This window comes from Podarcis erhardii (assembly GCF_964252035.2).
Source record: "Podarcis erhardii genome assembly, chromosome: 5".
NCBI lineage: Eukaryota > Metazoa > Chordata > Lepidosauria > Squamata > Lacertidae > Podarcis > Podarcis erhardii.
Genome location: NC_138509.1, coordinates 20,780,543 through 20,802,975, shown reverse-complemented (window position 1 = coordinate 20,802,975; position 22,433 = coordinate 20,780,543). Strand labels below are relative to the sequence as shown.

The 22,433-nt window shown below is 44.1% G+C and overlaps 2 protein-coding genes across 4 annotated transcripts; both read right to left on the bottom strand.

Moving 5' to 3' along the window:
• Positions 1–348: 348 nt before the first annotated feature.
• Positions 349–7,862, bottom strand: LOC309342790 (pulmonary surfactant-associated protein D-like). 2 transcript variants are annotated; one of them, XM_081863614.1, is made up of 5 exons: positions 7,638–7,862; positions 5,435–5,565; positions 3,803–3,919; positions 1,985–2,068; positions 349–1,414 (listed from the first exon to the last, which is right to left on the bottom strand). In XM_081863614.1, exons 1-5 carry the CDS (start codon positions 7,661–7,663, stop codon positions 1,041–1,043), a joined length of 732 nt encoding a protein of 243 aa, XP_081719740.1. In that variant the 5' UTR covers positions 7,664–7,862; the 3' UTR covers positions 349–1,040. The 2 variants fall into 2 exon arrangements, with proteins under 2 accessions (XP_081719740.1, XP_081719739.1); XM_081863613.1 differs by having other exon boundaries at positions 5,435–5,616; positions 7,638–7,860.
• A 3,172-nt stretch (positions 7,863–11,034) lies between these two features.
• LOC309341589 (pulmonary surfactant-associated protein D-like) lies at positions 11,035–22,039 on the bottom strand. Of its 2 annotated transcripts, XM_081861287.1 has the most exons (5): positions 21,884–22,038; positions 13,990–14,207; positions 12,773–12,862; positions 11,680–11,763; positions 11,035–11,465 (listed from the first exon to the last, which is right to left on the bottom strand). In XM_081861287.1, the coding sequence occupies exons 2-5, from the start codon at positions 14,189–14,191 to the stop codon at positions 11,086–11,088; spliced, it is 756 nt and encodes a 251-aa protein (XP_081717413.1). In that variant the 5' UTR covers positions 14,192–14,207; positions 21,884–22,038; the 3' UTR covers positions 11,035–11,085. The 2 variants fall into 2 exon arrangements, with proteins under 2 accessions (XP_081717413.1, XP_081717414.1); XM_081861288.1 differs by lacking the exon at positions 12,773–12,862 and having other exon boundaries at positions 21,884–22,039.
• Between the last annotated feature and the right edge of the window lie 394 nt (positions 22,040–22,433).

The window sequence follows — 22,433 nt, the reverse complement described above, 5'->3', positions numbered from 1 at the left end:
TCACCTGCCCCTCCAGGAACTGGGTATTCCTTTAAAGGAATCTGGGGGTCCTGGATCTCATCCGAAGTCTGCTTGAGGGGCTAGGGCCATGCCAGGACCACAGGAACCCTGGGGTGAGCTTAGGTTGGTCCTCATCGACTTGCTCCGTCATTTGGTTTACCCCATTGGACGATCACCCTGAGAGGTGGAGTCAGTTATAGTGGGGAGTCAGTGCCTAAGCCAATACCGCTCATGTGATTGTATTTCAATAAAGTTGTAGCCAAAATTTGCCCCAAAACTTAAACTAATATAAGTGCCCGTGTGTATTTATTTTGGGGGTGGGTCTTGGGGCCTTGAGATGCAACAAGAGTTAGCTAGTTCCGGAACAACCCAACCTATGTCCGAGCAACAAATAGCACAAACCTGGGAGATATGTCAGAGTCAGTAGCCTTATAGGATCAATTGGAAGTCTTTTGGCCTCTTGTGTTGGTAGCTACAATTACCGCTGATCACCTGAAATGATGGTGAGTGTTGTTGCTCTGCTATTTCTTTCTTCAGCAAGCTCCTATGCTGGTACAGAGCACAATGTTCCTGAATCTGAATACTAGAATCATTGGTATAATTCCTTGAGCGCCTTATGAGGTTATGCCATGGTCTGAGCTGGAGTAGCCTTTATGATACATTCTTGTGCAGGTGAGGAACAATTCCTTTAACTGGGCTACAAAGAAGGAAATGTCAGTTTTGCATTTTTGGGACTGGTTGAAAAGGCACATGGGCATTCCAGTGTAGTTTTCTTGTTGTTACCATACGGATGGATGTTGCCTGAATGTCTGTGTACTCATAACGTGTATTTTTATTCTTGGACATGCTTTACCAGAAATCACACGCCTCACATTAAATTTGCCATATTCTTTCTGCACACAATCAGGTAAAGGAAAGTAGCATCTTGAATATCACTTGCGCAACTTACTGTTCAAGCTAGAGGGGTTCTGAATTTTGAAAGAATTAGAACAAACTATTTCTTCATCTCACAAACATGGCCACCCCCGCACCTCCTGATTTTAGAATTCACAAATGACTAACCACTCAAGTGTGCAGCCTCTGTCATGCCATTTGCCATCTTGATGCATTTCTACACAGTCCTCATTGCCAAGATTATTTGGTTCTCCTGGGGCCCAGTTAGAGTACCCAATGACGTTGCCATTCAGGTACTCAAACCTGCCTTCTGTCGCCATGTCGTTGATCCCAAGGACTGCTCTTCTGTTATACCAGGTCACTATTTTTTGCAGGGCGCTGTTCTCTGCCGCATTCCTCGGGAAGGCAAGTGCACCACCCATGCGCAAGCAAGTCTCACGCGCAGCATGATAATCACCTCTGGATCCATCTGTTTTGAATACCTTCTCACCAACCATCACGCCGTTGGGGGCAAGGAGAACTAGAAAGAGACAGGATTTCAAGGCTTTCAAATCTAATACTGTAAAATGCCAGGTGCATTGATGGTACGGGCAGCATTTTATATTTCAGTGGAAGGAGATAGGTTCTTAGCATGGTTTAAAGCAGAGGAGAGGATGGGAGTAGTGGTTGCACAATGTATGGATGGATGGTCACAGGTTCCCCATCACTTTTGTGAACTCAAATTGCATCAGTAGTAAACTTGAGACAGCAAGAGCTAAGAAGACTCATTCTTTGAAGGTGAAGATTAAGGTGTAATTATGATAGAGGGCTATATATATATATATATATATATATATATATATATATATATATATATATTATGATTATGATTATTGATATTATTAATGTTCCTTATCTATCTGGTTCCTCTTTTTCCCTTTAACTTTTCTTGCTCTTTTCTCTTTTAATTTTGTCTTTCTGATCCTATTTGTTCTAGGTATTATTTTTCTGTATTGTGAAAACTTTAATAAAATATTTTTTGGGGAAATAGTCAACTTGAAGCTATATCAGCCTATTTGGACAAAAGCAAACAATAATTTCCCTTTCTTACCTTTTTGAGTTTTGGTGATGGCAGCTTTTAAACCCTCCAACTCTGTTTCCAAGCCCCTTATTTGTGTTTTAAGGCTTTCCAGCTCTGAATGAGAAAATAGTTGCATTAGATTTCCTGATCAACTGCAAATTCAGGAAGTGAACTTTTTCAAAATATGTATGGATAACAATCTATGGCCAAGCTTTCATGTAGCTATAGAGCTGGTGCAGAGTCTCTCATTTGAGAACACTGCACCTACTGTAAAACTATAATGTGCCAAGTAGTCCTCAGTTGCTCATTCTTTTAGGTTATTCAAATATTTTTTTTACTGTACACAAGAAGCAGAATAAACTTCCTCCTCTTTAAAGAAGTCGAAGGGCATTTGCCAACAGAAACAATAGCTATTCTGTTTTCCAACGTTCAGTATTTCTCTCCTGTTCTGCCTTCTGTAGGAAGGAAATGTAATACAAATAGTTCTTGAGCTCACTCATCTTGGCTGGTTCACTTGGAAATTTTTCTTCAGGTGCAAATTTTGTTAACTTCCTGGATGGCGAGTTGAACTAAATGCCCTCTTGTTTGGAGATGGAATTAAAATAACCTCAGGTTAATAATTGCAAGTGACAGATTTGTGCGGCCAACTATGGGAAGAGAAAGAGACGTTTTCGTGGAGAGGCTGTGCAAGTTTTTGCCTTGCAACAGGACAATAGTAGGTCCAGCTGAAGTCCTCTGGGGAAAGGAGAAGGGAGAGGACTCAGAAAAACTGCCAAGAGGTTTTCCTCTTAGGGCTGGGACAGTGTCTGCTGTGGAGTTTCTTTTCTCCCAGAGCTCAGAAAGTGCTTCTGTCTAAGGACCAGTAGCCCTGTATGTTGGCTCTTAAGATTGCACTTGCAAAGGAGTGCTCAGTGTTTGGATGTGGCTTCTCTTTTTGCACACACTGACATCACCACATCGGGGGAAGAAAGCTGACAACTGCCCTCCAGAACCCCCTAAGTAAGAAATGTCCACATGTGCACACCAGATTAGTAGTAACCAGGGCTCCCCCCCCCCAGCCGGAACTTGCCGGAACTCTCAGGTGGGCACCATTGCCATTATAAGAGAACAAGGGAGGCGTTCATGGTGAGTTCTGACACTTTTTCAAGAAAAATAGCACTGGTTATAACCATACAGAGGCATTTTATTTTTTAGAGGAAGAGAGTTGATTCAGAAGGAGGGAGCATCTTTCCTCATGGAGTCATGACTGGCCCAGAAACCAAAGGGATATATTTCTTCCTCACTTCTTGACTTTGAGAAGTGTCTGTGGACTTTCGGCCTAAACTTCAAGTCTTTGTATCACTTTTTTGCTAATTTCAATATGAGGCGGTTTTGAAATTTGATCCTCATTATACTTGCACATTGTAGAAGAAAACACTTTCTTCCAATCTATTTGATCGGAGCAATTGTAATTATGTTAATACTTTTCTTGCTGATTATGTGCCAGTTATGTGTTATACAGTGACACATTTCACTTTGACCAAATAAAAACATAAGGAGGTCAAACAATGCAACTGATATGGGATGGACTACTAGCTCTCACCCTTGCCTACCTCACTGTGTTGTTCTGATAATAAATGAGCAAAATGGTGTCAAATGCTTTGTATACTGAAAAAGAGCAGTCAGAATGAATCATTGTCATCATCTTTGTCCTCCTGGTACTTTGCACATCGAGGAAAAAAAAGTTTAACCCCCCCTTTAGATTATAAATCTCTGGTAGGGCTCATATTATTTTTTATTTTTGTACAGTGCCTAGCTATGTTGTTGCTGATGACAATAATAATAATAACTGACAACAACAGCTTTTACCTGGAAGATTACTGTTTCCACTTGATCCTTTTCCATCTATAGAGCCTTTATCTCCTTCTGAACCAGGAATGCCAGTTGGTCCTGCTGGACCCTGTAGTCCTTGAGGTCTTGGTAATCCTATAAAGAAGACCCAAATCAGTTAACTGATATGCGACTTAAAAACAACAACAACAACAACTCTGTTTTATAGTGCCTATCATTTGAGGTTACGTAGACAGTACTCCCAACTCTTTTGTCAGAACAGTCACCTTGTCTCCAATGAGATTTTACTTGAGAATTGTGCCTCAGAGTTGTTTGGCTCCTATACTATTGTCCGCTAGTTAAGTGCTGATACCATAGTCCTCCATATGCAGGCATTTATTAGTTGTATCTGTGGAAGAGCCACAGAGATGTAGGGAGCTGTGAAGCAGACCATCCTCTTCCTGCTTTGCCAGTCTGATTGGCTTCAGTACCAGCCACGAAGAAAGCAGATTGGTGCAGTGTTCGTAGATCACAGAAGAGTTAGAAGGGACCCTGAGGATAAACCCCCTGCAATGCAGGAATATGCAGCTGTCTCTTATGGGGATCAAACCTGCAAAGTTGGCATTATCAGCACCATGCTCTAACCAACGGAGCAATCCATCAGTTGGGATAGCTACCAACTATCCAGGTATCCCTCTGTTTCCCCAGTCCAATATCAGAAGCTTGATACCCTTTGCTAGCCTGAGCAAAGGACACTTGAGTGCACAGAACAGGGCAAGGGACAGGACCTGGGTAGGGCCTGGCAAGATGGACTGAGAAGACTGGTGGGTTGCATTTAATCAGTGGACTGCAAGTCCCTCAATCCTCCTGTAGCATGTTAAACATCAGCTTGAGCATTGTGGCCGGAGCCTTTTGCTTATTTGATCTGCTATATGTGTCTTTGTCTGATTTTAATGCATGTGATGAAGTAGCCTGTGGTTTACCTAAATTACAGTAGTGCTACACCACAGAGCCTAGGGCTTGCCGATCAGAAGGTCATCAGTTCAAAACCCCGTGACGGTGTGAGCTCCCGTTGCTCGGTCCCTGCTCCTGCCAACCTAGCAGTTCGAAAGCACATCAAAGTGCAAGTAGATAAATAGGTACCGCTCCGGCGGGAAGGTAAATGGCATTTCGGTGCACTGCTCTGGTTCGCCAGAAGTGGCTTAGTCATGCTGGCCACATGGCCCGGAAGCTGTACGCCGGCTCCCTCAGCCAATAAAGCGAGATGAGCGCCGCAACCCCAGAGTCGTCCGCGACTGGACCTAATGGTCAGGGGTCCCTTTATCTTTACCTTTATGTGTCTTTGTTTTATTTTAGTGCATGTGATGAAGTAGCCTGTGGTTTACCTAAATTACAGTAGTTAGATATTCTAGCCTTATGAAATACTATATTACCATAAAACAGTTCTTCCTGACATTGCTGCTATAAGGAACAGGAAGCTGCCCTGTCCCCCATTTCCTGTCACAGGGGCTTTGATCTATTGTCATTAGCTAAAAAAAGAGCCCACACATACTTGCTCCACGCTTGTATATGAGAACAGAGTGGATCAAGCTTATATAGAAGTTATTTACCCCATATTTACCTCAAAGTGCACAAAAAGAGAGTGCACCCTCCCCATAAATGTTCTGGTACCTTGATCTCCCTCTTCTCCTTTTGGTCTGGTCTCAGCAGATGCACATATAACTAATGTACAAGCATTAGGAACCCATCCTGGCAGAAAAAGCCTTGGAGCAGAGCTGGTGGTTCTCTGCAGAGATGCTCCCCTTACCAATGGAGAAAGTATTAGAAGTATCTGCATTGTCTGGATGTAGGGTCTAAAGTGGGGACAGAAACAAGCACAACGTCATTAGAAAAGAAGACAACTTAAACTCTGGTCACATGCATACCATACACTGAAAGCACATTTCCAGCACATGGTTTTCCCCAAAGAATCCTGGAAACAGTAGACTGTCACCCACAGAGCAACAGTTCCCAACAGTGTTAAGAAACTACAGTTCCCACAATTCTTTTTTAGAGACGTGTGCTCTAAATGTGCTTTAAATTTATGGTGTGGGTGTGACCTTTATCCTAATTAGCAGCTTCTGATTTTAAGAAGGAGATGGACAATATTTGACAGAGAATTGGAACAGATATGGATTTTCAGGATTGTGATTTCAGGTTCTGATCTGGAAATACAAGGTTCAGCAAACATTGCTTGATGCCCTGTTGAAAGGGGAGAACTAGGGGAAACTGGGACCTTACAAAAGAGCAAGTTGGGGACCCAAAGATTAGAACAAGAGCCCAAAGGTCCTTACATGTGGCACAAACAGGAAGTACCATAAAAAAGTTATTTCATTGCTGAATCAGGCGAGGTTCAGCACCATAGTACACCAGCCTGTTGTGCCAGTCATGTTATAACTTGTGCCACCTGTTTTCTACATAGCCTTTACATAGTAAGGTTTGGATAAAGAAAAGAAAATTCTAAGTATTTGTAATATGCACCGCTGCTTTCATCAGCGATGCCCAAGTTTTGGATCCTGAAATCTCCCAATTGCATCCTTTGAGTTCTTTGTGTCAAAGCAAACAGGCTGTGACCCCCCCCCCCGGACAAATCATGCTGTCCTACAAGAAACTATTATCACTAGTAATAAGGGTTTAGTTCCTACCCCATTCTTGTCTCTGAGTGCTAGCATGGTCAGCTGCAAAAGAGGGCTGGGTTCCTGTAGTTTTAATAGTCATGCAAAAGTGGGGATTTCAGCAGGTCTAAATTGCATGCCCCATCACCTCCTGGCAAACAGAAGGGAAAGAAATGGAGGCAGTGAGAGATTTTACTTTCTTGGGCTCCGTGATCACTGCAGAGGTGACAGCAACCACAAAATTAAAAGACTCCTGCTTCTTGGGAGAAAAGCAATGACAAACCTAGACAGCAACTTAAAAAGCAGAGACATCACCTTGCCAACAAAGGTCTGTATAGTTAAAGCTATGGTTTTCCCAGTAGTGATGTATGGAAGTGAGAGTTGGACCATAAAGAAGGCTGATCGCCGAAGAATTGATGCTTTTGAATTATGGTGCTGGAGGAGATTCTTGAGAGTCCCATGGACTGCAAGAAGATCAAACCTATCCATTCTTAAGGGAATCAGCCCTGAGTGCTCACTGGAAGGACAGATCCTGAAGCTGAGACTCCAATACTTTGGCCACCTCATGAGAAGAGAAGACTCCCTGGAAAAGACCCTGATGTTGGGAAAGATGGAGGGCACAAGGAGAAGGGTTCGACAGAGGATGAGAAGGTTGGATAGTGTTGTCGAAGCTACCAGCATGAGTTTGACCAAACTGCGGGAGGCAGTGGAAGACAGGAGTTCCTGGCGTGCTCTGGTCCATGGGGTCACAAAGAGTCGGACACGACTAAATGACTAAACAACAACATCAGCGACACAAAGGTGTGGAAGCCCTGTTTCATCTGGCCACCCTACAGAATACAGATACACACTTTCTCCAATCCAAGTGAATGGGTGTGATTCCTTCCTATGCAAAAAAGCATAACTTCCACATCTCGGGGAATTGTTGAAATGATGGTGAAATGCTGCCCTATCTGGGGCCTGGCTGCACCTCCTATGCATGCTTGCATGGGACTAAATCCCACTGAGCACAGTAGGACCCTCCTTGTACAGAAAGAGCCCCAAGAAATATATGGGGGGCCCTGAAATATATGGTTCCTCTTTCCACCTTCCCTTCACTCCCATTATAATCACAAGCATTTTGCTAATCTATACAGTAATCGAATGCATTTAGAGTATTTCGTCCAAGAAGTCCCTGTTGATTTTAGCACACTGAAAGAATAATATACAATCATTTATACCTGTTAGGATTCTTTGTTTGGTCCATGTTTGGAGTTCATATCAAAAGTCCAGTCACTTTGTAATTTCCGTTTTGTTCCACAAAAGTCTTAGCAAGACTAATTTAGGAGGCATTCAGGATTCCATTTATAGACCAAGGGTTATGTAACAAGAGCTCATGTTTCTTATGCAAAGCATTTTAACCATAAATATTTTGCTTCACGATCCTCAAACTATCAAAGCAGGTCTGTTGCTTTCAAGTGGGACTTCTCAAGAGCATGGTTTCCGGGTTCCTGCTATAGATGCTGTTAATCCAAGAAAGCGAAACACAAAGGAAGTATTGTCCAGTGGTGGTAAAATACTTGCAGAGAACAATGGAGCTTGCCACTTCAAAGTAAACAATTCAAAACAAATTGTTAACTCATTACTGAACAATTTACAGTACCTGTTAAGGAGCACTTGCTTAAATCAATCCACTGGTGGTAGCAAGCTCATAATATTTGTGGCTTGCTTTTCTGTCTTGGGGGTGCTCCACTAATGGCACTTATAGTCACTTATGGTGGGAGTGTCAGGCAGTAAGCAAGTATTGAGATGATGTATTCCGTGTGATTTCTAAAATTCTGAATTTATAGTGGTTAAAGACCCAGGCTTGACCTTGTTATTATTTTGAGGAGCAAATAAATATATCTTACTTAAGTGATTAATTAAAATCCATTTCCTGGGAGCAGCCCAGATACTGATCACATTCTTATGGAGAAGTAAAACTGGTATGAGAGCATTTGGATAGCATTTGCGCTTGTAGACAAACTAACACAACAGTGAAATAGTAGTCAGAGGTGACATTACCAAATATGGTTTTTATGATAACTGGTCTCCATTTCTTTCATTAATTCCTCGTCCAAAGAACCTAGACCACTTTCTGTTTACTGTACTTTTTGGACAGGTATGTTAGACTGAACATCTTGATATTCCAGATTTTCTTTGTTTAGATATCATGTAACTGACTCTCTCTAAAGTTTAAAGAAGGTTCTGCTAATTTTGTAAGTATGTTGTCATAATCAGTAGTAAATGCTTGGCTTTTGTAGATAACATTCTTTCAAAAGTTTGTAATGAGGATGCACAGTTCACATGTATTTCCTCTCCCCCAATGTGATCTTTGGAATGTTTTGATTATTTTATGGCATGCTTACTGTTTCCTAACATTTTGCACTTTTTGAAACAAAAAATTCAAGATCTCTAAGAGCTTTACTGTATTAAGTGAACAATTGTTCTCCCTCCCTTTTCTAATATCATCCAAAATATTTGAATATGCACAATATGTACACTGTTAATCTTTTCTCTTGTTTAAACTTACTCAAGTCTTTGGCTCCTTTTCATACACCTCATGCTTGTAGCTCTCTCTAATATTTCTCAATACCTACAATGGAACTCAGAACTCCAAATGAGGGACGATGCCAGGATGTTCAAGACTTGAAATCTGAAAATCCTTCAAAATGGAATTGTGTTGGAATTCCAAAAACACTTGTTTCAGGGATAAAAATTCCAAAAAAGGCATGACAGCTGGAATTCTGAAAAATGCTGAAAACATGTTTCAATTAATCTGAAAATGCTAAAAAAAAAAATGATCTGATGGTTGGAATTCTGAAAATACTGCAAAATGCCACAAAATGCCAAAAATTCATGGAAAGGTATTCTGCATGTAGCAATTCTGAAAATTTACAAAAGGTTTAAATTCATTGTGATCCGATAAAAGCTGGAAAATCTCTTTTCCCAATGCTGGCCAAGGGCATATGTGTTCTCTCAAAAATCATTTACAAGCTGTTAAGCTGAAAAGTTGAAAGAGCAGAAAGAGGGTCAAGCTCCCAGAATATTATTATTATTTTGCGATCAATGAGAAATGCTGTTCTCTTGGTGTCTGTGTTGGGAGGTTTCCCTGCTGTAACCCTTGTTTGCTGTACAGTGGTACCTCAGGTTAAGAACTTAATTCATTCTGGAGGTCTGTTCTCAAGCTGAAACTGTTCTTAACCTGAGGTACCACTTTAGCTAATGGGGCCTCCCGCTGCCGCCGTGCAATTTCTGTTCTCATCCTGAAGCAAAGTTCTTAACCCGAGGTACTATTTCTGGGTTAGCGGAGTCTGTAACCTGAAGCGTCTGAAACCTGAAGGGTCTGTAACCCAACTAACTGTAACCAAACTAACTGTATTAGTTTATTATTGAACACCCCACCTCCGAAAGTGAACTCCATGGGACTTTAGTGGATATTCTTTTCCTTATTTTCCCCCTTCACCCTGATTTGTATATGAATAGCTCTTGTAAAAGTAACAAACAAGGTGCCTTTGTACAGGTGTGTTTATCCTAAACTTAACACAGTAATCCTTTCTTTAACCATTATTTGATTTTGTCAATCAATAATCTTATCCGTGGCTACATTCTGGCTGGAGAATTGTTTATCACTATTTATACCCTGTGATATTGTACCGTTCTGTGTGCCAAACTATGGGGGGGGGGGTAATTTTTTTTATTTCTGTGGAGTTTTCTTTGCTAATTGGTTCCTCATTAATGCCCCTTTCCCATATCTTAAAAGGAAAATTGATTCTACCATTTTGCTTTTAGGAAATAGAAGAGCCGAGCATGCCCTACTCATGGTTCTCTGGCTCTGTTCCTGCCAACTTTTTTCCTTTTTTGAAGGGAAATCCCCTTATTCTGAATAGGATTCCTCGCAAGAAAAGGGAAAAGTTGACAGCTATGGTACCTGGTAGTTACATGAATTTTCTTTTACACCTGCTAACTGAAAAGACTGATGTTTTTCAGTGGTTGCAACTTTCTGCTCCAAAGGGAAACAAGAAAGAAAAAGCTGCTTTTTGCTTATTCCTAGTGAAGTTTATGTCAACGTAAATCGGAAGCTGCATCAGATGTTTGGGTTCCAAAGAACGTTCGCAAACCGGAATACTCACTTCTGGGTTTGCAGCATTCGGGAGCAAAAATGTTTGAGTCACAAGATGTTTGGGATCCAAGGTACGACTGTATTATTAGCTTCTTGGCCTCTATACTATCAGCAATTCTATTACTCTTTGGAATTTGGTACACAGTGTGCCTGAAGTGATTCGGTCAATTAAACAGATTTTTGAATGATTTTTGTATATATGAATGAAAAGGTTCTAAAAATTAGTAAGAAATTATAAGATAGTATAATTATTTTAATGTCAAGTTTTGTACAACAGGAAAATAGAAAAAGTAAAGGCATTGGGGTAGGGTGGGAAATCTTAGGTGTATAAATGTAGGAGTGTATGGAGAATTGTATTATATTTTGAACTGACATTGTTTTGTAATCTTTGTTTTTTCAAAAGACCATATATAATAATGTTATGTTATCAAGTAAATTCAATAAAAAAGCAAATAAAATAAAATAAAATAAACAGATTTTTGAATTCTGCTTTAATATATCTATAAACACCCATAAAGACAGTCAGATCAAAATTCGCACATTATTAACCGAGCCACATTGCATGAGATGTCATTCCATTTGCCATCTGGATACAATTCTATGCAGTCCTCTTCCACCCCATTGGGTTCTTTTGGTGCCCAGTTTGAATATTCCATTGTTTCACCATTAAGATGCTTGAAGGTGCCTTCTGTCTCCTGGTCATTCATTCCAAAAAATACTTTTCTTCCCATTTTTGCAGAGAGTTTCAGTGCAGCGTTGTTTTCATTTTCATTCCTTGGAGAAGCAACCTGGCCACCAAAATGGTTACACGTCGCTTTTGAAGTCTCATAATCACCGTCATCTCCATTAATCACAAATAGTTTTCCTCCTACTCTTGTGCTGTTTGAGAAAATGTAACCTAGAATGGCTAACAGACAATACAATCAAAATTAATTTTTTCAAATGTGCTTTCGTCATTAATAGCTCAAATTTAGGACCTGGGCCTGATCCATACAGCAATTGCTGTACATTTAGTTGCTCAAATGAGTGGTTTGGTTGCGTTAAGGACTGTGTAATGTCAGAGGATGATATTAATGGCAACCCGTACATCTTTCATCAAGGGACACAAACAACTAGCTTACCTTTCTGGGTTTTGCTTGCAGTCAGCTGCAAAGCCTTCAGCTCTCCTTGTAAATCACTAATTTGAGTTTTGAGCAGTTCAAGTTCTATAAGGCAAAAGGACAGTATAATTCTTGTTCTGTTTGTGTTAAAGTATAAAAGATTACAAAAGAACAACAAAGGAATAATCTTCTTCAGAAGTGACAAATCTCAAATCCACCATTGACCTTCTCCCTGCCCCATTCAGTTTCTCATTGTCTTAATTCCAGAAGAGTGTTAGTCTTTGCAGCAAAATCAGCAGTGTCTTGGCAGAACTTAAAGACTAGCAAATATAATGCCGCATACATTTTTGTGGTTCAGAAGAGCTCACCTCATCAGATGCATAAAGTTGATAGTGTACACAATGAACCATCCATCAAGGAACAAGGAAACTATTTTCAAACTAAAACAAATCAGGTCAGGTCTGGTTCAGAGACTCCACCCACCTCCCTTAGCTAACCATAGTGATGTTGAGGCCAGAATCATAGCAGGCTGAAAAAAATGGCACCATACTTTCTTGCTCATAGAATCATAGAACTGTAAAGTTGAAAGAGACCACAAGAGTCATCTAGTCCAACCCCCTGCAATGCAGGAATATTTTGTCCAAGGTGGGACTCAGCCCCACAACCCCCAGATTTAAGAGTCTCATGTTCTGCAGACTGAGCTATCCCAGCTCATGTGTATGTGTATGAATTGATAGTGTCACATGGGACTTTATATGAGACTGTTTGCTTCCATCAACTAGAATCTGCTTGAATCAATAAATGAAACATTTCTGTTGTTGTTTGAAGTAGCAGTTCTAAAGAATCATGGGAGTACAAAGCCTCATTTTAACCAGACTGATTTTGCAGCTGTAATCAATTGGCCATTTTAATTAAGACAGATATCTAAAGCAACTCTAGACCTTAATACACTTATATTTCAATAAAGACATATCCTCTCCCATCGTTTGGAATGTTTCACTTTTCGTATGGAACCACAAAGCTTAGATTCTTATTAGCCTTGTGTATAGAACCCAGACAAATTTCAGTAAAATCTCTTGGCTTGTGTGTGTCTGCAGTTGTCCACATCGCTTACCTTTTCCTCCACAATCACCTTTCTGACCACTTTCCCCTTTAAGGCCAGGAGGCCCAGCTTTTCCTGGGGGTCCCTGCATTCCTCGTAAACCTGCCATTTAATCCAATGGATAAACAGAGAAAGATGAACAAGTGAGCAACATAATGCATGGGCATTCTTGGGTTATAGTTAAACATATGAATACACCAACAAATAGTTATTTGAAAGGATATTCTGTGGGAAACTGGGGGTCTTCGTTGTTGCTCAAGTGTGCTCTATGTTCCACCTCTTTGGAGGAGAGTGACCAGCAGTCTTTTCTAGTCGTGTTATTGGAGATCCCTTTTGCATGGAGAAGCCACAGGTGGAACGTGGGGCCTCCTCCATGCCAAGTATGTGCTTTGTCACTGAGCTATGATTTCCTCCTAATACTGAGAGAGCAACCAAGATGATCAAGGGTCTGGTAAAAGGTAAAGGGACCCCTGACGATTAGGTCCAGTCATGACCAACTCTGGGGTTGCGGGGCTCATCTCGTTTTATTGGCCGAGGGAGCTGGTATACAGTTTCTGGGTTATGTGGCCAGCATGACTAAGCCGCTTCTGGCGAACCACAGCAGCGCATGGAAATGCCGTTTACCTTCCCGCTGCAGCGGTACCTATTTATCTACTTGCACTTGACGTGCTTTCTCACTGCTAGGTTGGCAGGAGCAGGGACCGAGCAACGGGAGTTCACCCCATTGCGGGGATTCGAACCGCCGACCTTCTGATCAGCAAGTCCTAGGCTCTGTGGTTTAACCCACAGCGCCACCCGTGTCCCTCAAGGGTCTGGAAACCAAGCCTTATAAGGAACAGTTGAGGGGGATGGGTATGTTTAGCCTGGAAAAGAGGAATGAGAGGAGATCAAATATCTAAAGGGCTGTCACATGGAAGATGGAGCAAGCTTGTTTTCTCCTGCTCTGGAGGGTAGGACTCAAACCAATGGCTTCAAGTTACAAGAAAGGAGATTCTGGCTAAACATCAGGAAGAACTTTCTGACAGTAAGAGTTGTTCAACAGTAGAATGGACTCCCGAGGGAGGTTGTGGACTCTCCTTCATTGGATGGTAATCTGTCATAGATACTTTAGCTGACATCTTTGCATTGCAGGGAGTTTAATATATAGCCCTCAAGGTCCTTTCCAACTTTACAGTTCTATGATTTTATGACTACCATTGGATAGCTCTTGGAAATTCCTTATGCCGTACCTTGCTCTCCTTTTTCACCTTGAGGACCTTCCTTCCCATCTCTTCCTGGCAGTCCATTGCTCCCAGGGATGCCTGGCAATCCATTGCTTCCAGGAATAACCGTGCAGGCTGGCACTTTCTCTTCACAGTTGCATCGCTCCGGATCTGACATTCTCACCGATGACGCTCCCAGCACAAGAATGCAGAGGACATGGCATTGCATTTTTCGATGATGAGATCTAAGGCAAAGCACAACAGCATTTGTATAGTTAGTTGAAGCCGACATCTCTGCCTGGGGCCATGCCAGATAGTACATCCGTACATCAAGCGAGATGAGCGTGGCAACCCCAGTGTTGTTCACAACTGGACCTAATGGTCAGGGGTCCCTTTACCTTTACACAACTGAATCCTCTTCCCTACAGAGAGTTCCACACACACAGCCAAAAAAGGTCCTCAGTAGTCTTCTCTCTCTCACACACCAGGAATTTGTGTATAGGAATCTTTTTTTCTCAGGGGCAAATTCTATCACCCACTTGCAGTCTAGTTTGGTTTGGTCTGACTCAGATTTTGCCACCTCATAACTGGGCCATTGTTATCCTAAGCTAAAATGGAAACAAGATTGTCAGAGTCACCCGTGGTCCCAACTCACAAGAGACCAAAGTCCAGTCCGGCTTATGTACAAAAGCTTTTATTGAAGAACATTCTTAGCTTTACATCCGAGCTCCGTGACTCTACGTCTGTTACCCTTAGACCGCTGAAGTCCCCTCTGAGTCAGTCCTGCCTCTACACCAGTTTAAGAGGCTTGTACTGGTCCACCTCTTCCTCTCTTTCCTTTTCCGCAGGGTCTTTCTGCCCCCCTGTGTTCTCTCCCTTCGGGACTCCCCAGAGGCTGAATCCTCCGACGCCTGCTCCCCCCTCCTTCGCGCTTTGGGACCAGGCTCCTCCCCAGGGCTCTCTTCACTTCCGCGCGCCTCCCATTTTGAACTTGGCGCGCGTACGTTGCTCCTGACCTTCCCTTCGACAGTTACACTGCTCTCGGTACTACTTTCCGCCCCTTCCGTCAGGACGTCTTGCCCCGATCTCCTTCCCCTCTCTGCTTCCTGTTCTGCTCCCCCTGACACACTGGTCACTCCACCCCCTTCACTCCGTTCCGGCAGAGCACCCAGTTCCGATCTCCAACTCCCACTAGGGGTTCCCCCTTCGTTCCCCTGCTCCTGACTGCTTCCCCCTCTAGCTCCCCTTGGCCTGACCAGAGGGGCTCCCTTTTGGGAGTCCTCCGATTCACTGGACGGACTCATGGACAATCTTGGGTCATTGTCGTCCTCTTCCTCGTCACCCTGGAATCCTTCCCCCTCGCTCTCTGTCTCCTCCCTCATCTGCGCCTCTCTCCCTGAACCCCTGACATCCATCCCCCCCTCGAAGCCCCCCCTTCCCCCCTCCCGCCCATCGGAGGCAGGTTGTGGGAGCTGCAGCTCCTCGGAGGTAGATGCAGGATACAGTTCGTTTACTTCAATGTCCTCTGCTGGCAGCTCGGTGTATGTGTGTTCGAATTCGGGTTCTTCACCCAAGGTGTTCTCAGCTCCCTCTTCCATTGCTACTTCGTCTGGTGCTGCCTGCCAAGGCCCCGTCAGCCATTTCTTGCGCCAGTCTTCCTCTGGTTGCTCGTCCCACCAATAAGAGGGTTCTGTGTCTACCCCCGAACACGATCCCCTGGGCGGGCTTGAGTCTGGCGTTCTCTCCTCGGCGGAAGAAAAGCCCCTGAAAGTACTGTCTGAAAGTGTGGGCGTAAAGAGCCAGTCATCAAAGTACTCGGCTGGCATGGGTCTATGCGGGAAAAGTGCATGGAACTCGTCTTTCAGAAGAGGTTCGTCTAAAGCGTAGTCCGGCACCAAAATATTGGCACTGGCCGGGGTACCCTCTCTGGCTAGAAAGTATTCTTCTCCCTCTACCCCCCATCTCGAGTCTAGGATCTCAGTGACCTCGTTGAGTGGTTCGGCCCTGGGCGCCCCCTCCCTCTCGGGTGACTTCGTGCGTGGGTGCGGTACTGTTTCAGACTCCTGAAACCTGTGCGGGGTCTTGTAGGGAGTGAGCACCGACCTATGAAAGACCGGGTGCACTCTGGACCCTTCGGGGAGGGCCAGTCGAAAAGCTACAGGGTTGATCCTAGCCTCCACCTGGTATGGCCCTAGCTGCCTGTGTCCCAGCTTCTTCTTAGCCAACGACTTGGCTGGCATCGCTTGGGCCGCTAACCATACCCAGTCCCCCACCTGGATGTCCTCTCCCACTCTCCTGTTTTTGTCCGCCTGACACACTGGTCACTCCACCCCCTTCACTCCGTTCCGGCGGAGCACCCAGTTCCGATCTCCAACTCCCACTGGGGGTTCCCCCTTCGTTCCCCTGCTCCTGACTGCTTCCCCCTCTAGCTCCCCTTGGCCTGACCAGAGGGGCTCCCTTTTGGGAGTCCTCCGATTCACTGGACAGACTCATGGACAATCTTGGGTCATTGTCGTCCTCTTCCTCGTCACCCTGGAATCCTTCCCCCTCGCTCTCTGTCTCCTCCCTCATCTGCGCCTCTCTCCCTGAACCCCTGACAAAGATCTTACAGCGGTGGTCACAGGTTTCAAGTTCTGCAAGGCAAATACTTAAAACATAGATTAGGATCTTTGGATTTCTCAGGCTTATTTGCCACAGTTAGGGTCAAACTACATGGCATGTTATCCAGTGCTTTATTGCTTGTATGAATGGTTTTTTACAATAATAAATAGCAAGAGAACTAAACCTGACTTCACCTGTGGTATAGGTTTCAATTTGTGCAAAGAGCACATTGCTATTTACTCCCACTGCCCCACCCCAAATCAGAGTAAACATGAAGAGTTTTTTTTGGGGGGGGGAGTAGCAGAAATGTGGCAGCAGGTCCCAGCATGACCTACAATGCTCAGGGGACATTAGTTCTCTTCAGGCAATTAGTGTCAAATGTGTGCAGGAGAAAGTGAGCCACAGTTCCATTGCCCTCCATTACTGGAAGACTGCAGTGGTCAAGCCTGCTCTCTCTGTGTAGGCTCCCACACAGTATTACCATACTAGCAAGCCATTCAATGGCCGGGTACACGCCATGTATCTAAAACACACAACTTCCCCCCAAAGACTCATGGGAACTGTAGTTTATTAAGGGTGCTGGGAACTGTAGCTCTTTGAAGGTTAACTAAAGTTTCCAGGATTCTTTGGGTGAAATCATGTGCTTGAAAAGTCCAGTGTGTATGCAGCCAGTGCCTCTTAGCAGGAAGCACTCTCTGATCCCTGCTAGCAAGAAGTAGAAATCTGCTTGCTCTTTCCATTGCAACAGATTCATTACAGAGGTAGAGCTGTACGTGTATAACAAACTAGGTCAGCAGTTGCAAAACCAGTTAATCATCAGTTTCATTCCTGGAAACGGTTTGGAGTGGTTTCCCCCACAAAATCGAAAGTTTGCTAGATGTTCACCATAGGCGAGGGCAATTGACCTGTCACCCTCCAGGAGTTGCTGGACTTCACTTCCCATGCTCCCTGATCATTGGCTATACTGTTTGGGGATGATGAGAGCTGGAGTCCAACTACCTGTGGACAGATGCCATGAACTGGCAGGACAATAGGGAGGAGGAAGGGGCTCCTGCTGAGGGGTGTAGCTGGGACTGGGACACATTGGGGCAAGCAGGGGATGGGGATGGAGAGGTTGGTGTAAGAAGGCCTTACAGGGTGATGGAGGATGACAAGGGGGTGGGGGTCAGTGCACAGGAACCAAAGCAGGAGGACCCATCACCAGAGCCAGAGGGGCCCCTGTCTCCATGAACTCAGCGAGCTCTGAGACGTTGGGAACAGTGAGAGATGTGCTCTAGGAGGCCGAGGCAGGCAAGGGCCCACAGCCCAGTTCCCAAGCTGGCCAGGTGGGGCTCGCTAGCTCTGAGAGAATGTGTGTGATTCCTCTGCTGGAGTAGGCTTAGAACAGGTGAGCGCCATATTGCTCATCAAGCCCAGGTGCTGCAATCAGTATGCAAGGCACCAAAGGTAAGCAGAACTGAGGTGCTGTGTCTGCTCATATTGAAGGACCTCAGCATGGATTTTCTAGGATCTCCACAGGACTGTGTTCTGGGTTTGACTCTGCACTGTACCCTGATTGCTGGACTTTAGACTTGGCTACTTGGATGGACCCTGAACCTCATTTCCTGACCTTCAGACTTTGGAGTTCTCTTGTGTGGATTGACCTGTGGACTTAGAGCTTTGGACGTGGCACAGTGACTTGCCGCCAGGTAGGCCAGGGTTTCAGGACACCCTACGGGTGGCTGACTGCCCCTTTAGTATATGGGGGGGGGATTTGAGAAGCACAAGAGTAAAAGAAATAGATACCTATGAGGACAACTCTAGCTATGTTACAATCATGGTGACAGAGTCAAGCAGAAATCTTGATAGGTTTGAATTTGAGACCTTAACCGATGGGATTATTAGGCAGGTTACTCTAGTCTCTTTATTGCCCAATGTTTGACGTGACATTTATCCATGTGGGAAAGGTCGGCTAATCTGATGATACATGTGTGTTAAACTGCTCACCCTGTTCCTGTAAATAAGGAAATGGGTTTTTCAAAGGCCACTATGAAGTGGGTTGGAGTATGTGCTGGGAAATCAAGAGTTCTGACATCTGGCAACACCAGCAGCTTAGTTGATTCAGATAAAGTATTTATGTACACGAGGACAGAAGGTGTGTGACCCTTATGGGAAATCCATCTGGGGTGGCAAGCCAGATTTTGCTGAGTGTTTACCAACGGGGGCTTGTATAAAAGCAATGCCCTGTTGTTAGTCCTTAGGATATAGCAACCAGAGGATATATGGCTTCAATTATGGCATGACATGGCCATACTGGTGGGCCTATTTATATGTGAATTTAGCTACCTCAGGCTTCCTCAAAGTCGGTCCTGCAGATGTTTTTGGCCTACAACTCCCATGATCCCTAACTAGCAGGACCAGTGGTCAGGGATGATTGGAACTGTAGTCTCAAAACATCTGTAGGGCCGAGTCTGAGGAAGCCTGAGCTATCTCCAGGCTTTCATTTGAACAGGTGAAGTCTCAAACTGTGTAGGGGAGAACAGGCACACAGCCCCCTCCCCCCCGCTATGTCCCAGTTTATATCAGCATTTCCCCTCCAAATTTGGATCTCCAGCTGTTTTTGGGCTACAATTCCCATCATCCCTGACCCTATTCTTGCTAGCTAGGGATGATGGGAGCTGTAGTCTAAAAAACAGCTGGAGACCCAAGTTTGGGAAACACTGGTTTATACTATTACAGTGGTACCTCGGGTTAAGTACTTAATTCGTTCTTAACCTGAAACTGTTCTTATCCTGAAGCACCACTTTAGCTAATGGGGCCTCTTGCTGCCGCCACAATGCCCAAGCATGATTTCTGTTCTCATCCTGAAGCAAAGTTCTTAACCTGAAGCACTATTTCTGGGTTAGTGGAGTCTGTAACCTGAAGTGTATGTAACCGGAGGTACCACTGTAGTAGCAAAATGGCTCCCATCATGCAAGTTGAGGTGGGGGCGAAGGGAGGGTTTACACACTGTGGCATCCCCAGGGACCCTGTACAAAGTCACAATGCACCCTGCTGTGGGGTCTGTCAGGCCTGGACCATTCAGACTCAAGTGTGTCAGGCATCCACCTTCCATATTGTATGCCACAGTTCAAACCATGCTCAAGGTGGCTTACAACATAAAAAAAAAATCATAAACCTGCAACATAACAACAGTAGTCCTAGAAAATAGTTAAAAAGCACACAGCCAAACTAAACAATTTCCACATAAATCACAAGATCTAAAAGAAAGATACAAACAAATTAGCAGCAACAACCCACACCCCAACAAAAACAGTACCCAGCCCAAGAATCGGTTCAGCAGCCTCAGCTTCAGCAGCTGGAGTCAGTCCAAACTGCACCTTCCCATGCCAGGTGGAAAAGGCCTACAAGGCAGGGAATAGATCTTCCAGGACTCACAGCCAAGTTGGTCTCTTCAGGACTTATTCTCATAACAGCAGTGTCCCTCCCCCCACAACAATTTCTTCTTCGCTATGGCAGGGATGGGAGACCTGAGGCCATCCAGATGTTGTTGGACTTCAACTTCCAGCCAGCATGGCCAATACTCAGGGATGATGAGAGTTGGGAGCTCAACAACATTTGGATGGCCACTGGTTCCCCATCAAATGCATCCCTAGACTCCATTGGGGTTGGGGTTAAACATGCTCACTGCCTTTGTTGACCCCAGATGTTCAGTGCCAGGTTTGTTCCTATCTACATAGTGTAGTGCAGGCATAGGCAAACTCTGCCCTCCAGATGTTTTGGGACTACAACTCCCATCATTCCTAGCTAACAGGACTAGTGGTCAGGGATGATGGGAATTGTAGTCCCAAAACATCTGGAGGGGCGAGTTTGCCTATGCCTGGTGTAGTGCCACCTTTTCATATGAATGGCTTCATGCTGATCACTGGCCCAAGTCATACCATTGCCTAAAGTGGAGCCCATCCCAAGGGCCAGCACGGTTACAGATCTTGTTGCACCATTCAGACACCAGTCCCATTTTTCCACTGCTCTCCCCCTACCCTCACCGACCCACCCCAAATTAAGGCTGCTTCCTTCACCCTGCTGAATGCCACTGCTGACACTGATTTTGGCTTCTTGGTCGTGCTGGGTTGTAAGGAAGCGGCTTTTCTAAGAACCGATTGCCAATTGACCCAAATCAGTCAGTGTTAATCCTGACTTGTTTGCTCTCTATGTGTATAATGCATTTGCAGAGCTGAAGCCAAGATGCTCAACTTCATTTTCCCACCCTCACTCTCATCCATCCAGCAGAGTTATTTATTTCTTGAAACATGATTGCTTTGTTCCTTGTTATTCCTTTATACCCATGCCAGGTATTGATGCAGACTTCCAGTGTCAAGTTTCAAAATCCTGCTGTAGCTTATTTTGTTGCCTGTTTGGGTGCATAACTCAGGAGTAGGGGTAATAAGCTTGGTCAAGCTGGATTTTATAGGAGAGAAATAAAATGAAAACATGTCAGATTTAATCCTTGGGGGTATTGGTAGTTTCGGCAAGTTCAAACTTAGATAACATGATATATCAGTCTGTATAAATAGCAGCGTATCTATACGAAAAGAAGTGTCCCGTATGTATTTAACTGTTTAAGAAACTTAGTAAGTGAGCACTCACACCACCAGATAGCAAAATAAATAACTATTAGCCAATAGTCGGCAGATACTGCCCCCCCCCCCAATAATACAATCTCTCTTGGACCTGGTCCTCACCAACTGATTGACACAGCGGAAGTACTGGGAGCCATGGGAGGAAGTTTATATTGTCCTCTTGAGTTTTGGAATACAGAGACAAGGGAAGGTTGAGTGCAGTCGGACATGCAATCACAAATGACTTGAGGAAGGACATCCCAGTGGTGGGTACTACCACTGAGAAGACCCTTTTGTCACCATGCGATAATTGTCTGCTGGTCATGAAATGACCACTAGGGTCTCTTTGGAAGATCTTAAAGATTGGCTTGTTCTGCACCAGGGAAGGTAAGCTGTTGTAGTACATGGGGTTCCTAGGCAGTCTCCCAAACTGGTGTTGATCAAACTCAGAGTTGCTTAGCTGCATCATGTTTCCCCAGGCCATGCCCTGGGCTCAAAGTCTATGGCATAGCTCAAGGCCCCACTGTTCCTTCACCAGGGAATACGGCCAACCTTGAAATACGAACCTCTTCTTTCCCTGCGATCCCTCTTTTAACTCTGCCAAAAGTGATTAAGATTTTGGCACAGCAGCAACACAGCAGATTAACAGGGTATTAACATTGCAGGTTAGTTTGTGAAAAGTCACGATTTATACAACAGTGAAGAAAAAATTACTAGCTTACCTTCTGCAGATCCACTCCAAGTATGACCTAGCAAAATCTGATTATAGTACCTCCCAGCCCCATATCACTTAAAAGTGGTTTACGGCCTGTTGGATCCACCCACTCTCTACCTTCGTGTGGGAATTGCATCTCATGACCCTACCCCCATGTACAAAATATGTAGCAATGGCTGTCAGGTGAAGAAAAGTCCAGATGAAGCAAGAACTATCTGGGGAAACTGCCAATATATCATTGAAGTTGCTATTTGTCAAAGCAAATATCCCCCCCCCTCGTTTTTAAAGCACAGCATTACACAACAGTGTTGCAACATAATATGGCTTTGGCTGCTACTAAAAAGACAAATTTCACTTAAGGGAAAGTTGGATTCAGAACTAAATCAAGCAAACCAAAGGTATTTCTGTATATCTTTTATTTTAATCTTGCACACTCTTTTGTTAATTCATACAGGGAAATCCGGTTGGGAAAGATGGGACTCCACAGCGCCATCTGGTGTCACAGTGTTATATTGCATATAAAACGCATATAAAACGCTTTTTACCAATCTAGCTGA